This window comes from Cynocephalus volans, chromosome 1 (assembly GCF_027409185.1).
Source record: "Cynocephalus volans isolate mCynVol1 chromosome 1, mCynVol1.pri, whole genome shotgun sequence".
Lineage (NCBI taxonomy): Eukaryota > Metazoa > Chordata > Mammalia > Dermoptera > Cynocephalidae > Cynocephalus > Cynocephalus volans.
The window spans coordinates 141,306,700-141,325,300 of NC_084460.1; the positions used below are offsets into that span (position 1 = coordinate 141,306,700).

Consider the following 18,601-nt stretch of genomic DNA (forward strand, 5'->3'; position numbering starts at 1 on the left):
ATCCCCTTGGATACTCCTTCCTTCTATTCCAACATTGCTTTCCTCTTTAGAAGGGACAGATGAGTTATCTTAGCACCCTAAGTAACCTCTCTCTGTGACGCAAGTGTAGGGACTGCTTTTTTATAGGGATCCTGCCCCCTTCAAGTCAACATCCCTTGACTTTGAGCCAATACTGGGGGGCAACATATGCAGCACTGGCTCATTCTCTTTGGCTCCTAGTACACTACTATGGGCCTCTGGAAGCAATTTTTAAAACAGGCAGAAAGATTGATGAAAGAACATAATTAACATTTATGTGTTTACTACATACATCTACAAACATCATCACACTTATTTCTCACATAAGAGCTGACAAAGACAGTGTCCTCTGTTCACTGCCATTCACCTGCTCCTGCCTGGCAGAGTTTGACTTTCAGTACTAGCCTTGGGCTAATAACTAACATTTTCACAAGTTCCCCATGACACAAACACTTCCCTGAATGACTAACACCATTCTAAACATCTCCTTTAAAAAAAAAACCTCCATGTCAGAGGTAAAGAGAATAAAATGTGATTAAATTTTAAATGCCAGGAATTTTTACTAAGGAAATCCATATATAAAAGTAGTAATCCAAGAACAGCCAAAGCCATTTCAAAGGACTTTTTTACAAGACATAAGAACTTCTACAAAGTAATTATTGTTCGAATGTAATAATTAAGGACAGAAGTTATTGAGGCAGTAATGTAAAGAAGTCAAGAAACTGAACTGTGTTAGGATGAAGAGATTTCAATAACATGATGTGGATTTCAAAAATCAAGATGCAAAAAAAGACATACAGTATGATAAGGAAATGTACAATATGATAACATTAAAATTGTTGTTTGGAAAGTATCCAAATGTAGTAAATTTTAAAACATGGATGGGACAAAAGCCCACCAACTTGGTAGTGATTCCTTCCGGGCACAGAGTTAAAAGAATTAGATTAGAAAGGGGGACAAAATGGACTTCAACTTACATGCAAATTTTTTCTACATATCTGGAGAAATTAAAACAAAATATGCATATTTGTTAACCCAGGGTGGTAGAACTTCTGTGGTTTTTACATTGCTCTCTGCAATTTCCTCTAAGTTTGAAAGTATTAGGAATTTAAAAAAAAAAAAAAAGATTCCAGGTATCTTTAACTTCTCTTTTATTTGGCTGTGTACTTAGCCTCTTTTCTGTTCTCAAACCCCAGTTTCACCTTTTTCTAATTAACTGAAATTGTGTGTATATCAAAACAAGAAAATTACATAAACTTCCCACTACATTGAATCTCATACCCAGAAAACAAAGACAAGATTGAGGAGAAAACCATGGGTCAGTGAAAATACCATACTGGGGGAGTGGGCCATATGGATTTGGAAACCACTATGGCAGTGACCAGGGAAATTTCTTTACTTATGCTACTATGAACACAAGGCCAAATGTGTGCACACTTCTTTAGCCTAGAAGATCTCTGTAACTGTTTATTAATTAAATAACCATACTGTCCTCTTGGTTTAATCATATTGCTCATGGTAGCTTTAAAAAGAGTTTCTGATCAAGTCCGAGGCACAAGTTATCTATGTTGATGATTAATTTGTGAAATAAGATAAACTCTCATTATATATCCATTGACAAGTTGGAAATAAAGCATTAAAGTTTTGATAAATCTTTTAGTGAAAGTGAGTGAATCACCTTAGTCCCACATTGCATTTAGAGAATGTGGTGAGATACCAAAGAGGCACCATGAATTATCATTATGGGATGCAAGAAGGATCATTGGGTTCAATTTCTCTCACAGTAGACACCCTACATCATTCTCTGCCATCCCATTTTATCAACCACAAAATAATGCTAGCAAAACAGCTTTTAAAGAACAAATTAGTTCTAATTCCTAGGTAGTAAATAATTAATAAAAACAACTATATTTCTTCTGAGGTAATTTTTCATTTTAGTCAATTTTTCACTACTATAAAAAAAAAAGTTAGAAAATTACATAAAGGAGGAGAAATAGCTCCAGGACCTGTATAACTCTGAGTCAGAGTTGCATGAAATTGTCAAACCACAACTCTCCCAGGATCTCCAGTGTTAGTTGAGTAGTCAGCCCAGCAGGATTATTCAGGAACGGTTTCTGCTTTGGGCAATGCTAACACAGCTATACCGCTGATGAAAACTAACCTTAAAATTTGGGTAACATTGCCTTTGACTGCAGCTCCATTTAATGACAGCACTGCTCTTTTCTATACAGAAAATAAAAGAGAAAATTGAGGTATGTTGCCAATTTAAGTAAAAAAAAAATCCAGATATTTGAGGCAAAGGGGAATTGAAGGTTTGATGTGTGCAGGTAACAATCTGAGTTCTCAATTTCACTTTGCCAAGAATGCAAAGCATTTTATAAATGAAGATTACTGAGCAGAGATTTCTAAATATTATGTCTAACACACATGAGCAGACACCCCCCAAATCAATCCTCTTCTTGCTAGCTCAGCAAAAAGTGGCATTAATCAAGGCTATTTTAGTTCTTCTATGTTATTCAAATATGCAGAGACTGGTGCTGTTTGCCAATAAGCTGTCAGGCAAGATGTTCTCACAAACATGAAAATATAACTTTCTTATCTAGTTTCCACTTACCTTGAGCCTCTGAAGGAAGCAGGCTGCCATCATGAGCAATGTGGGCAACAGCTATCGAAGATTCTAGGTCCTTCTAAGAAGCGACCTCTTCTCCCAGTGTCCAGAACATTCCTGTTGCATTTTCCCCCTATTATCTCTGCTACCTGTTTTACATTCTTTACTGCTTCTGGCCTGTTGTACCTGCTGATGTCATTACTCTTCTCCTTGGCTGCCAGCACCCTCAGTGTCAACCCTGGTGGATGTGGGTCCAGTGGATACTGCCAGGCCATGCCTTCTTGTGCCCAGTTTCTCCTAATGGTGTGGGATAATTTGGCATGACTTTAGGGTCTACCCATGGCCCTGTCTTCCTTTCATTTGATCCATTTTATTCAGCTAATATAAAAGAGGACTCTGTTCACAAACCCTTCCCTCCAGACATTAAATATTTCAAAATCACTTCAATTGTACTGTCAAATTTTAAAACATGTTTATTTATTCATTCCCTATGTCACTTAACTGATTAGGAAGTCTTCCTTCTTAGCAGTGTGATACATCCTATCAGTTGAAAGCCTGAATGGAAAAACAAGTCTGACCCTCCTGCAAGTTAAAGAGGGAATTCCTTCTGCCTGGCAGCTTTTCAAGCTTGGACATTGGTTTTTTCCTGCCTTTGGACTTGAATTGAAACATCACCTCTTCCTGGGGTCTCAAGCCTGACAGCTTTTGGACTAGAACTACACCATCAGCTCTCCTGGGTCTTCAACTTGCCAACTGCAGATTTGGGGCTTGTTCAGCCTCCATGATTGTGTGAGCCAATTCCTTATTTTACATAAATATATATATATATCTCCTACTGGTTCTTTTTTTCCTGAAGAACCTGACTAATATACAGCTCACCCTGGTATTTGTTTTCTCTTTTTTTTTTAAGCAGATGGCTGGTACGGGGATGGATCTCTGGACCCTGGTGTTGTCAGCACCATGCTCCAAGCAACTGAACTAACTGGCCAGCCCCTCACCCTGGTATTTGATTTACTACTCAAGAATTCTTTTGAATTTTTTTTCCAAATTACAAATTTGGATTGTTTATCTCAAATGTCTCCCACTTGTAAATAATTGAAGAACCTTATTCCCAAAAACAATCGATCTATGATCAGCTTATTCTTTCTCTTATAAATACGGAATGAGAGCAAATAAGTGCCGGCCCTCCATTCCATTGCAATTCTCTCCTGACATGTGCTCTGAGAATTCCTCAAACTGTGCCTCATATGCTCACAAATAAGCATCTCCCATAAACTTTTCCTGCTCTATTCTCAATTCTAGAAGTTCACTGCCTGTGAGGCTGCGTAAAGTGGCCTTACATTTTCTGCAGCTGACAATGCCCCTCATGAGCCATTATGTTTTGTGATTGCCCATACTTACTTGCCCATACTTGAGGGTTTAGAGTAGTGACCACTTCTGTAAGATTTAATTCTCCCTGAGTCAGGAAAAGGATTTTTCCTCAATGCTGTGTTGCTGCCTACCTGCCCTACCCCGAGAGAAGGGATGACAGCCAGACTGGAACTGTTAGGACAGACTGAAACTCTGAGCAGAAGCTGAGTCTGTCTTTCCAGTTTTTACTGCCCCATCATAGTTTTAAAAATCTTACACTCAATTGAGTCAGAGCTCAAGATAAAGTGTACTTCTTACCCTCAGCCGATTTCAAGGATATGTCACCCAACACAAGGCCTTAGCCAGATAGCTCAATATTGAGAGGACAGACTTCACCTAACCTGCAGAGATCACAGACCTTCCCTGTTGCGTCATGCATCTCATTTTAGACTAAATCTTTCTCAGTATTCATGGAAGTAGAAATAGGATGTTGAGAGTAAGAAGGAGACATATATTTCTATTTTAAAAAGTCAATATTTTAAAGATATTCATTTATAATTATTTTATTAAACAATCATCTTTTTTTTACATGTCATCAGACCTTACCCCTGAAGTGCAAAAAACAGTCTGAGGTATTAAAACTGAAGGAACATTTGCACATATTTTGTAAGGTTTTCACACTACAATAAATGAAAAATTCAGTATAACTAAATACTACATACAACTGCAGGTTTATAAGAACAATACTATATAGAACAGACCTGGTTTATCTCATTATAGTTCTGGTTCTCTCATTTATGATAAAAGGGTGGCAAAAAATAATATGAGACTTAAGTTGCTTCCAAAATGATATATATTCATTATTCAGTTCTATAAAATGGAGTATAGAATTTAAAAGGTCAGCAGTTGAAACAGTAACCACTCCAAGTGCATAAAAATCAAACTGACAAGCCGGCTTCAATGATAAAATGTCCTATCACAGAACTTAATCCTTGGATCAATGGCAATTCACCGAAAGTATGTGGAATAGATTTACTACAATATTTCAATACTATCCATGTACATATAGGATCACATTACTAGCATTGTCAGTTAATCATGTCAACACAGATAAAGCTCAGAATGGTCACTTCAAAGTTTTTTTGAAGTAACATAGGGAAGAGGAGATTGGCTTTTTAAGTGATTTAAACTTTTTTTATATTGAAGAAATTATCTGAAGACTTTTCAGATTCCATTTCATTTTGTGTCTACACATTGAAATTGAAAGTTGATGCAATTTTATACCTCATGATTGTTAAACCACTTTCTTCTGAAATATTCAGGCAAATTGGAGAAAAGGTATCTGACTGATTTAATTATAGACATAGTATAAACGCTCATCATATAGACACTTCATTTGAAACAAATCTAAAATTGAATAACAAGTTGCGTGTAGTGTAGTAAATTAAGTCCTGAATAATAAGGCACAACTGTTGAATAGAAATTAATTATTACAGCAATTTTTATAGATAGAATAGCATTTCTAGAAACTGCATGCTAGGTTTTGGTGTTTGTCATTAAACTGTTTTATTTGTTCAATTGTGTGGATAGTTTGAAAAAAGAGAATGTTGTCTTTTTTGTAAGAACACAGGCTGCCCAAAACTTGGCTTTTTGTATTTTTTAAAAAACTGATACAGGATTAAATGCTTCTTGCATTTTACTATTACAGGAAAATATTGTTTATTCCATGGCTATTATGACACCAACAAGAAGACACCTTAAAAAGAAGCCCTCTCCAGACTAATTGTTTTACCTGGCATCAAAAATTAGGGGGAAAAGGAACATTTTTTTTTATGTAAACTCCAACAAAGTTCTGCAAACTACGCTTAACCTAAGTTTCCTCTTTGTTCTAAGGGAAAAAAAGAAACCGAGGCTGTTAAAAACCTTATAGGAGCACTATGCTAATGTGGTGGTGACAATGTACTCTTCCCACAACTGTGGTTTGTTTTTCCATGTAATGATTCTTGAATTAAGAATAATCTTTGCACAGTTGCTTCACTGCTGGAAGCACAGCTGTGACAGCAGCTGAATTGTCTACCTGGGAGGAGAGTTAACGTGTGCTGATGCTTTCACATGAACCAAAAGGAGAAAACTGATCACAACCATTCCTATCCAAATGAAAAATGATCTCCTTTGGAAGTTAACAACTACTTTTACTATTTGCAACACAAATGGATGCCCCAGGTTAAGGTACATTTCCTAAGAGTATTTTTAAAAAATTAATGTCATCAGACATGGAAATCTGCCAAAAACACAGGAGGTCATTGAATGAGTAATTAAATCTCAGGTGTCCAATTCTCCAGTCCAATTAAAACATATCCCCAAGTTGGAAATATCTGGAATTAAACAAAAAGCAACTTTCATTTTATACCACATATGCAGTCTAAATGTTATTGCATTGGCCTTTAATGCTTAGGGGAAAAAAAATGCAACAAATCCCATTTATTTCTATGCCTTCCTTTTATCTTTACAACCACCAATCAAAAGAAAATTAAAATAAAATGAAATATAACAGATCCTATAAGATCTAAGTCCTGAATATTTTTTACTTATTGTCAGTATGCCCATTGATGCCATAAAAATAGGGCTGGCCACATACATAAGTGACAATAGCAATATTATCAAAATTATTTCACTATCATCATGCTGATGAGTTACGCTATGAAATCTACGAAACTTACAAATATCATATGTTGGCTGGCATTCAATTCAGATGGAACACTGACTGCAGTAACACATAGAATAGTCAGTGAAGCCTTCTCCCGACAACAGGGGCCTGTTAGTCAAAGACTGGGTTTCTTATGCCATTCAACACCAAACTGGTGGGTCCCTTTCTGTGTAGAAGGGCCAGTGAGCACAGGAGAAGGGAAAAGCTCATGACTCCCAGAATGACCATTCCTGATATCAGTGCACTAGTGATGGTGTTCAGCTGGAAAGGAGGCACACTTGGAGAACCTGCAAGTAATGAAACACACACAGTCATGAAGTCCCCATATCACATTTATCTCACCTTACTCCAATTTATACCTGCAAAACATCTGTCACTAGTATCTTACAGAGTAACAGCATGACACTGGATTATGCTATAATCTATTTGGCTGTAATTCAACCCAATATGCAAAGGATTGTACAGTTTAGAGGCCTGGTATCCCATGGGCAGCCAAAACCACCACCACCAACAACAAAAAAATTTAAAAACTATAAAATGCTATAAAATTGACCAACAGATTACATATGAGTTCAAAAATCCTCAAAAGCTATTATTATTTAAAATATAACAAACTTGTAAAACTAGAGCTCATTACATTTAGTTGACTACAGTTTTGTAACTGATCACCAAAAACTTTAAATATAGCACTTTTATTTTCAACATAATGTCAGTTATCTTACCAAGCTGTGAATTGTTGGTTGGAGTCTCATCTGGGGAGAAAAAACAGGAACAGGGAAGTGACATTTCTTTCCAAATATTTACCTTTGCTTATTCTGACTTTATAATTACTTTTTACCTACATTTTTACCTATATATCCCCTTATGCCTCCATCCATGAGCTCCACGGGGAAGGCAAGAATGAAAGTCCTCCTAAGCCATTCTGTTTTCCCACTCTGTCCCACATGTCCTGGATGTCATCATCTATCTGTTCCCCAAGTCCACATCCTGCCGCTGCCCTCCATATACAAATGCAATCTGAAAATACACTGTGCTGTATTCTTTCCTGCCAGCTTTGTGTTATCATCTTCTCCCCAGTCAGGCTAGTGTGGGCAGTACTTGTTAACAGCTATTACATTTTTTATGGCCCTATAACCTGCCATTTGTTATTCTGTTATACAGAAATATTCATTATTTAATGTCACTCTATTTAAAGTGTTGCCAATTTGCCCAACATAATCTGCAATAACATCATTTCAAGTTCCAAGAAGATAAATTCACACTTAATAACAAAATGAAAGGGAAACATGACTCCTGAGCTTGAGTTGTAGTTTTATTTCCATCTGTTAAGTAAAAGATTGAAGCTGTTGATTTTTCACTTTTCCTGGCAAACATCATAATAGATGCAATGAACACATTCACTTGGCTTCCCAATTTTTGTTGTAATTATGTAGCTATTAACCCTTGAGCTTGTACAGCAAGTTCATATTGCATATTTGAAATAACAATTTCACATGTGTGTTTTAATATGCAGGTGCGTTTGTTATCTGTGTTTGTTATTTGAGCCATAGAATGTGTGCAGTTGACTGTTTATTTCTGGAGTACAAATATTACAATTAATGTATGTGTGATGTCATGCAGTTTATAAAGTGCTCTTTCATATGTTATCACATTTGATCCTTACAATAACCATATGGTTTAGATATTATTGCTACCCCCATTTTACAGATGAAGAAACTTCCATTTGTCACAGACTCTATGACAAAGTAAACATATGCTTAAATTAAAGCTCAGTTTCAAAGTCCTTTTTCCAAAATAATATAAACAGCCTAAGTATGGAAAATATTTCTGGATGTAGAGATGAATATGTCAGGCTATAAAACACCAGAATTATCATTTCACGCAATTAATGGGAGAGCCTGGTGAGGTATTTATAAAATATCTGATGCCATTTCTTTTCAGACACATGAATCTTGGCAGGTATTATGTTTCTGTTGTCTGACCCAGAAGTACAATGCCCCAAATTAATACAGGATTCATTCATAGAATTGTTTAGAATGGTGCAGTGCATTGCTATAAGACAAGAAAAATAACAAGAATTTTCATTATAGGACACTCTTAAGAAAATCCTAACCTCCAACCAACACTAATTTATAAAGACATTTCCTTCTCATGGATATGGATAGAATGAATGGATTGTCACCAGTTCATCCAGAAGATCCACATGCCCTTTTCCCAAGAAAAGCTGCATCACTGGAATAAGGCAGGAGAATACATAATGCTCTAAAATTCCTTTTTAAATTTTTTTTTTTTTTTAAATCTCACTTAATTGCTTTAAAAAATGTTTTTATTAAAGAATAGAAAACTCCTTCCTACTAAGTGTCCCAAACAAAGCAAAAGTGCTATAACTGGATGGGTCCCACTACTTTCTACATCCTAAGGTTAAAAGAAATCAGAATATCTCCTCCACTCCCCACATTACCACCAACACTTCTGTAGAAACAATATTCCAGGTGCTACCCATGAGCATTTGGCTGTGGACAAAAATCTCCCTGTGTAGGAGACAAAACACCACCATTGCCAAATGAGCCATACTGGCTCCAAGTTCCAGAACTGAAAAAATAAAAGCATTCTACCTTTGGCAGATGGCTGAAATCAAAGCATATAATATTCGAATATTGTTTGGAATTGTATTTGATAATGGATAAAGGTAGAGAGAGCTGCTTTAACTGGTTGCTGTTTCTGGTTTACTCATTAATAGTCTAAATCTGTCTCTGAACTCTAAGATCCCTGACGGCAAAGTCTGTGGCCTGTACTCTATTGTATTACCAGTTGCTAACAGAGTGCCAGTCCCAATTGGGGGTGAAATATATATTCTCCAATGAATTATTAACTATACATAAAACTCAATGACACTAGTTGAACAAGAGTTATGCTTGTGCTTCTCCATACGAATTAATGTAAACAAATAGCTATTATCATTTTCCAGTGTGTGTACCTTTAAATTTCAGGAATTGTACTTTATGATATGCATTTACACATCTAAGCCATTTTAGCATTTGGGAGCTTTAAATAATAACATTTCAGGAATTTTGAGGATTTTGCATTTAGAGGATGTGAATATTTTCCTAAATCAGCTAACAAAAAGATTAACACTGTTGGGTAAAAATAACCAAAATGGATTTTATTTCATTAAAGAACAAAACGAATTAGGAGTTCTGAGGTTTAACAACTTATTAAACTTGACCTAAGCCAGATGACTCTGGGAAAGGAACGATTCAATGAGTAAATAAAGCAAAACTTCCAAGTATCAGAGGGCCTTGAAGAGAGCAAATCAAGCCTGAACTTATACTTGTCTATGAAAAATCAGCCACAGGACCTGGAGAGATAAGCTATAACTGAACTAAGATAAAAATAAAGTGAAACTATGAAAAGAGTGTAGTCCTCGTCAATAAGCCAAACATGAATTTTACGTAGGATTTGCCTGTGGATGCATATGGCTTGAGTTCTGAATTCTGTGTTCATAAGGAATTTTTTAAAATTTGTTTTGCCTGGATATTATAGTATTATAATGTAAGCATTGTTATATGGCTCTCTAAGAAGTGAGACCACAATGATCATCAAAAAGTGAAGATCATCCTAATTTTATTTATCAGAAGTCTAAAAAAATAAATCAAGAAACAGTGAGCGAGGACTCAAGGGGATCCAGAAGGTTCAAACTTGATCCTTTAAAGGTTTTGCACTGGAGAGACCTGAGGTGACTCAGAAACAACATTATTGTGTAGAGGAACAAGTGATATCTTTGAGGTAGGAACAGATCAGATCAGAAATGGGAAAGGAAGAAATCCAGGCCTGACATCAGAGGCACTGAGTTAGCTCCTTGACGTTTGAGCATAGATATTTTGGGTGACTGGACATGGGATAGGTGAAGCCTACAAACCTGGATAACTGGTTCTAGCCACGCTAGAATTAGAGACTTCTACTTGGTAATCTTTACTAGAATTTGGAATCTTAGAAATTTCTTTGGTCTTTTTAAAAATTATCTTACACTAACAAATTATTTAAAATTTGTAATGTTTAAATTCGGTTTGGCCCAGGTATGAAGGAAGCAAGAAGGCTATTAAGGAGGAAAAGCCATCTACGCAAGATGGACAGAAGAAATGTCACTTTCAAGGTTCTTCTGTTATAACAAACTGATTCTAGATATGTTCCACAGAAATACAAACATTTTTTATTTTGCCTACCCAACTGACTCTGGTTGTCTCCGGGTTCACTCTTACTTAAACCTATATTCCTTTGCAGAGTGTGTATGGATGTACGCATACGCACAAATATTTGTATACGTGAGGATATATGTGTGTAAACAGCTGTGTCTGCTAGATCATATAAATTCATAAGCATGAACAAGTACACTGCATGAGGGTATGTAACACACAAGATCCTGCAAGGAAGCAAATGGTACTCAGACCAGGCAATTTACGGAGCGTTTAATAATACTATGTACAAACATATACAGAATTCACAAGAGGAAGTCAAGTTGCCTAGGTTACGGGGTAAGTTGCCTAGGTTTGGGGGTAAGGCAAGGGTTTCCAGAACCCAGAGAGAGTAGTTTTATGGAGAGAGTTGTCTGGCAGGAGCAGTGTTGCTCTCCCATCCTCCGACAGCGCCGCCTATTGGCCAAGCCCAACCAGAAACTAGATGGCCAGGGAGCCAAAGGACACAGTCCATGTAGGTCGGTCATCACGGACAGAGAACAGGGCAGGGCAGGGTGCAGAGGATCCAGAGGGGTAATGAAACACGTCCAGCATGGTATACGTGTGTGTGAAAAGGGAAATGTGCTAAGGACAATATTGCCCTTGGTGTGAAAGATGAGTAAACAGGAAACTACTGTGAAATTAAAGTTGCTTAGTGGTTCATCTTGTCTGACAGTTAATTGGTGGTGTGCAGGAACCACTTCGAATTCTCTTTAGAAGCTAAGTGATGACCAATTTTGGAACCATCTATTACTACATACAAAAGGAGAAGCGCTCCTACCACTCCGAGTGATGATGGGACCGGCAGAGAGGACGGCGTTTCCAGAAGCGCTCTGGGGGCTCCAAGTTGTCCTCCCTGCATCTCTCCTTTCTCTGTGGCTGCAAATCTGAGGTGTTAATGAAAACAAATGAAATTCCACACCGGCACAAAATTGTTTCTTTATGGCCATTTGGAAAGCAGATTCTTTTGGAAGAGATACCACATGTTTAATTTTATTCATTTCCTTCTGTGCATTTATTTAATTACTTTGTATATAACTGCTACAGTGTTTCTTCCCCTGCTTGGGCCACATTTCTTATTTCCTCGCTGTAATTGTGCACTGCCTCATTAATTTACATAGCTCAATGGCTCTTCCGAAAAAGAGCTGTGTTTATCAAACTTTTCTACTTTTATTTCTCTCAAGCCTGTAATAAATCCTTCCCTGAAATGTCGGTCAGCACAGACCCAAGGTCACGTGGTCTCTCCATTTACCCCATCTGAGATAGCTAGTTAGGACCAAAGAGATCAATGCTAGTGAAAAAATAGCTTGCTGTTTATGCATGAATTGAGCATAAATATAAACATATTAAAGCTACTTCAAATAAAAAAATCTTGCCTGCATTTTTCTCAGGTTATTGATGTGACACTAGGGGGCCTGTCAGAATAGAATTTTCTTTTATTCACTACTAAATGGATCTGTATTTTAATGGTGGCTGCATGTGATTCAGATTTACACATTTCATAGATTTTAACTTTTAATCCAAGGGATTCCCGGCCATCTGGTCCCAATTTACCTTTCTAGTAACAGCCCAGCCCCTTCTCCAGGTTCCCCCATCATCCTCTACTCTGCTCCAGAGCCTTCCTAAATGACTATATGCTCCCTGATCACCCTGTCTTATGTCCCTGTGACTTTAACTATCCTTTGGTATGAAGTATCTCTCACACTCTTGATTTTACCCTTTGAGATTCATCCATCTTCAAAGTCATAGCTGGGGTTCTTCTGCTCCACCAATCCTCTCAACCTCTCCAGCTCCGTCTCTCTCACAACAGTGAATACTGCCTCTTCCTACAGCCCATATATTTGTCTGCCTTTGCACTGTAAGATTTTTGTCTTCCTTTCTTCCATGACTATTTCATGATCCTAAAGGATAAGCTAATTGAATTCAAAATCCATGTACACTTCATTTCTGTATCCCCAGTACAATGCTTGGCACATATTATGGATTGAATTGTGTCCTCCCAAAGTTTAATGTGTTGGAGGACTGGTCCCCACTGTAACAGTATTAAGAGGGTGATAGGTCCTATTACGGTAATTGAAAGGTGGGGCCTTGAAGAGGTGATTAGATTGTGAGGAGCATGCCTTAATAAATGTATGAATAAGTTGACAGCTTAATGGTCGTAGGCATGGTCAGAGAGTTTTAAAAGGAGGAGTTTTGTTATAAGCAACAGAAATGGACTAATACAGCTGACAGTAGGCATTTAACAGATCTCTGCTGGATGAATGAATAAATCCTATTTCAAACTATTTGATCTAATGCATATCCACTTTCTATACAGACATTAGTTCCTGACATTTGATAACCTTTCAGCTTAGATCAATTCAACAACTTAGAATAAAGTTGCTTAAAAACATACCGGCATAAGGAAGGGGCAATCATCCGCTCTGCAGAGCTTGGTAACACAGTGCAGGAAGACAGTGGACATTTTCTGATTCTTGTGTTTCACAAATCTGAACACTTCAAATGAAAACCGGCCCTGCTGGCTTCTGCCATTTTCAATGACGGTGGTCTGAGGATCTTTGTCACAGCTATATGTTAGTGAATGTGAAAATAGGACATCACTGAAAAGTACCAACTCACTGGGACTTGTAAATTAATTTCCACAGTATTAAGGGTACTCCATCACATTAAGAGCTAACAGAACCATGCCATGCTACAGATATTTAATAAGAGCATAAGCTAATTCAACAGATATAACAAGAGTAACCTGGATCATAAAATTTAAACAGATCAGTTTCTGATTATAATATTACCATCAAATTTTAGGGCATTAAACTTTCATATGATTCAAAAATCTAGATAATGTAAAATGTATACAGTGAAAACTCTCCCTCCCATCTTTACCCTTGCCCACACCATTCCATATCCACATACAAACCTGCCAGGGTGATGTCACTTATTTTTGCATCCTCCCAGGGTACATAAAAATAGAAACAGAAACAATATATACCTATTGTTCCCTACTCCTTAAATGATAGCATACTGTTTACACTGTTTTGTATCATGCCTTTTTAAAATTTAGTAGAATTAGAGATCTTAGAGATCCTTCCATACCAATATTTAGAGAATGTCCTTGTTCTTTCTCCACAATTGTATAGTATTCCATAGTGCACATGTGTGAGTTTATTTAAATCAGTTATATGTATTTATGTACACTTGCATTGTTTTTGAATATTTTTTTCCTTAAAAACAAAGCAATGATAAATAGCCTCATAATGCATAATTTTGAACATGTACAAGGTTATCTATAAAATGTATCTCTAGGATCATTCACTAGAATTGCCACATTGCCTTCTATAAATATTGTTCCATTTGGGACTTCACCAGCAATATATGAAAACAACCCTTATTACCCCAGAGCTACATCAACAAAGTACATGGATAAAATTTTGGATTGTTCCCTGTTTGATAAGAAACTGTCACCATATAATTTTAATTTACATTTTTCTTAGTATGAATGAAATGTACATTAGAGCATGTATGTTTCTTTATCTGAAAATTGTTTACGTCCTTTGCCCAAATTCTATTATGGTGTTGGCCTTTTTCTTTATGATTCTTACAAGTTTTTTATGTATAAGGAACAGTGGCTCCTGGCACACTTTTTTAAGTTGCAAATGGCTTTAGTTTGTTGTTTGGCTTTGGATATTCCTCTGTGTATGTGTGCGTGGGGGGGGGGGGGGCAGAAGTTTTATTTTTATGTAGTTAAATTTTCAATATTTTATTTTATGGCTTCCAGTCTTTGGGCTGAAGACAGAATTTTAAATATATTTCATGTGTTTTATTCTACCACTTTTAAAGCTGAGATTTTACATTTAAATTAATTATCTAAAGTTTATTGTGGTGTATTGAATGAAGTATAGATACAATACTATTTTATTCTCTTACAGTTATTCTTTGTCCGGCACTGTTTAAAAAGTCCCTGTTTATCCCACTGGTTTCTGTGACCACGCTCTATCATATACTAAAATCCAATGCTTTGGAATCTATTTCTCAATTTACTATTCTGTAACTTTTATCTGTGTGTATAATTTCACATAATATCACATTTCTTCAATAATTTTAGAGCTTTTATTACTATGATATCTGGTAGGACCATACTTTCCTCATTTCTGTGTTGATTCCTCACTTTTTTTTTTTTTTTTTTTGTATTTTGTATTTGTCATTTATCCCTTTTTTCTTGATTAGATTAGCTTATGGTTCTATAATTTATTTTTACAAAGAAACTACCTTTTCTTAATTTACTGGAAAATGTTGGTTCATATTTCCACTTGTGATACAAGTGTTATTTATGATTTTTTAAAATTCCAGGTGGTGAGAACTTTGTTTTCTGATGTTGTTATACATTGCTACCTCAAAATGTGTAGCTGACTGATTACGTCATTTAGATCTTCTATATCTTTACTTAAGTCTCCTGAGAAATGAATGCTCCAATTTTCATTATATTTATGAACATTATTTCTTTTTATATTTCTCCTAGTTTCCACATTATGAAATTTAATCCAAGACATCTTTTCACTATGGAGATTAAAGTTTTCTTTTAATTTAGGGAAGTGTTCCTGAATTATATTTTAAAATATTTTTTCTATTATTTTAGCTTCTTCGGGAAAGGTTCTAATTATGCATATTATACATATATCAAATTTCCTTTACATACCTTTTATTTCTTTCTTTCCTACTCTAATCCTTTTTATCTTTTCTTTTATATTGTTTTTTATTTGCATTTCTTATTTTTAATTATCCATGTTTCATACTGTGCTTTCTGTTGTGTCTATTCTCCCTCGAATGCCTTCTAATTATGTCTTTCTTTGTGTAATACATTTATTTTTTTAATTTCCATCCTAATTCTTTCAGTTCCCTTTCCACGTTTTCATAACCTTACCTTTCACTGTCCTATCCTTACTTATTTGAGTTCTTATATGTCTATATTCCTAACTATGATGACTTTTTAACTCTTTTAAGTTCATGTTGGAATCTTGAACAACAAATGTTATCTGTTCCATGGCAACATTTTTCTGCAGTTTAATTCATCTTTAAACATTTTTTTCTTGTAGTAGATTGGAACACTGCAAGAAATGCCTGCATTTGTTTACCATTCATATTTGAAAGTGTTGGATTTCCCTAGACCTGTTATTTTCAGGGAACTCCTAAGGCAATGTGGAATGATAATGACTTTCCTCAAGGGTTTCCCCAACTCAAGGGCCCCCTTCTCCATTTTACAATGACCATAGTTGACAGTTTCTTTGAATATGGTGCAACTGTGTAGCCGAGTTTTCTCTGCCTCTCTGAACTTCAAGACACTCACGAGGGTTCTACCATGAGCCCTGTACTCCCCAGGTTCATTCACCAGCCTATGCCACCAAGAGTAGGTCCCCTGCCTTTCCAGGTGATTCCTTCACCTTTAGAAAGTGTGCTTTTGCAGGAACTTTAAGGGATCTGCCCCTTCTGAGGCTCTGGGCACTCTCTACTCCTTCCTTCTCCATTCTGTATATTCCCCAGCCCTGGTAGCTATTTGATCTCAGCCTGTTCCTAGCAACTGTCACTCAGGGTGGGGCCATCTCCTTCCAGGTGTGTATAAAACTGAAAAAATTCAGAACTAACCTGCCATCATATTCATACAGATATCTGATGATCATATGCCAGATTATCATTTTGTAATCATTACAGAAATTTTGGAAAATAAGAGAAATATCAAAACAAAATAATCCATAATCCTATTTTGCATAAAGAATCACTGTGAACATTTTGGTGCTTTTTCTTACAGTCTTTTCTACCATACCAATGAGGTCCATTATACCTGTATATAAAATTGTATATGCTGATTTTTTCCCTTTGAATTTTAAAACATTTAAATTTTAAAGAATCACATATTGTCAAGGATAGAAATACCAAGGAGACAGGATGGGAGAAGGTAAAATAGAACCAAGCAATTTTTCCATTTAATTAATAACTTTGTATGATTGAAGTGTCTGTGTGAACTCTCAACTTACTGGTTCTCTATAATTCACCTAGCCATTTCCTTATTGCTGAACTTACAGTTTTTTCCCATGATAGACTAGAACATCATAAATATTTAAAAATGTATTTCCAAATTTTTAAAAATAGAATCAAAGAATATAAAATCAAAAAATGTTGCCCCAATTAACACTTCCAGAAATAGGATATATAATATTGTCAGTTTGACCATACCCTGTGAACATCATCTTAACCTTGATTAGACAATAAAATGTATTCTTTAGGTTTCCCATTATATTACTCCCATCATGTGTCAATAAGCTGCAGTGATCTGAGCCAACTGCATTTTATAAGCATGATTAGAAGACATTGCTTGACTCTCAAGTCTGTTCTGCTGTCAGATAAAAATGCTGAAAGAGAATTGGGCTGATTGAATAGTTTTATGATCAATGTCCCCTTTCCCCAAATGTAGATTACATTCACTCTATCACTGTCTGTTGTGGAATGAAGTTGAAGGTATTGGCTCTGATAAAAAAGGAGTGGTAGGCTATATTATACTTTCATATTAAATACTGATAAATGAACAAAAGTATTGAGGAATCTAAATTATCCAGACCATTACTTTAATTTTACTCTCCTTTTGTCATACTATGAGACAGTCTAGCTGCAGATAAATAAGTACATTCCCATTGCCTTTCTCTATTGCAAGTAATATCCTAACCATACTTTTCCTAAGACAGTGAAATATTCCCATATCTCCTGAACATGAATAAAACATCTCTGATGGAGCTAACTTACCTACAATCCTCATTCAACAATAGCCTTATCAGCATTTTATGATGAAAACTGTTCTCAACTTCTATCCTTCCAACTTTACAAAAACTAAAAGTTCAAAATGTAAAACTTGAAATTCAAAAGCTATAACAGTGCCCTGTAATTTGTTTATCTGACTTAGATTTTTCATGCACTTATCTACAACTGGGTATTTGGTGTCAATACAAGACTTAGACACCTACCTAAGGAAGAGATCATATCGAATATCATCATTTGGGTTCCCAGATGGGGTTGTGTAGCAATAATCCATTAAGACATTCCATCTACAAAAGAGACAAACATAATCTAGTGTCAGGATCTCCTTTGAACTGTTAGTTAGTAATCCAAGGAAAGGAAATATTGACAAACCTCTCATTGCATGGAATATAGTTTTTGAATACTCGTTATTTCCAGAGGCTACTTATTTATTAAAACTTTCTCCTAAATTCAAGGTGTTTAAAAATCTGTAACACATCAAGTGGAGTTAAGGCTAAGCCACAAAAATGAACAAACATTGTGAACAAAGCAAACTAAATGGTCAAACTCTGAAGAAACAAAACCCAAAAGTGAGCTACATACATAGACAGATGCTTATATGTTCACTCTAAACAATAGCCTTTTGTTTCCAGAAGTTACTGTCTCTAACAGAGGACAGAGAATTTTATAATACCAAATACAACAAAGGAATTTGGTGTATAAATTATATAGCAGAATCAGTGGGTGTGGGAGTGGGAGTTCAAGACAGAGATTGTGATAGGTTAAAAAAAAAAAGCCATGAAGGAAATACAGAGCCTTCTCCACAGGCCAGATTGTGCCCAGATTTATACAGTATGTCATTCCAACTATGAGTGTTATAAAAAATACTAATACATGGAAAGTGAA

At 35.9% G+C, this 18,601-nt stretch overlaps 1 protein-coding gene across 1 annotated transcript in view; it reads right to left on the minus strand.

Moving 5' to 3' along the window:
• Positions 1 to 6,794: 6,794 nt before the first annotated feature.
• Positions 6,795 to 18,601, minus strand: part of ZPLD1 (zona pellucida like domain containing 1) — a 46,748-nt gene continuing 34,941 nt past the window's right edge. The window contains exons 6-10 of the mRNA XM_063079130.1: positions 17,923 to 18,003; positions 13,311 to 13,482; positions 11,697 to 11,802; positions 7,406 to 7,435; positions 6,795 to 6,970 (exon numbers count right to left, since the gene is read on the minus strand). Coding sequence (XP_062935200.1) covers positions 6,795 to 6,970; positions 7,406 to 7,435; positions 11,697 to 11,802; positions 13,311 to 13,482; positions 17,923 to 18,003 — 565 coding nt within the window. The remainder of the gene's footprint in view (positions 6,971 to 7,405; positions 7,436 to 11,696; positions 11,803 to 13,310; positions 13,483 to 17,922; positions 18,004 to 18,601) is intronic.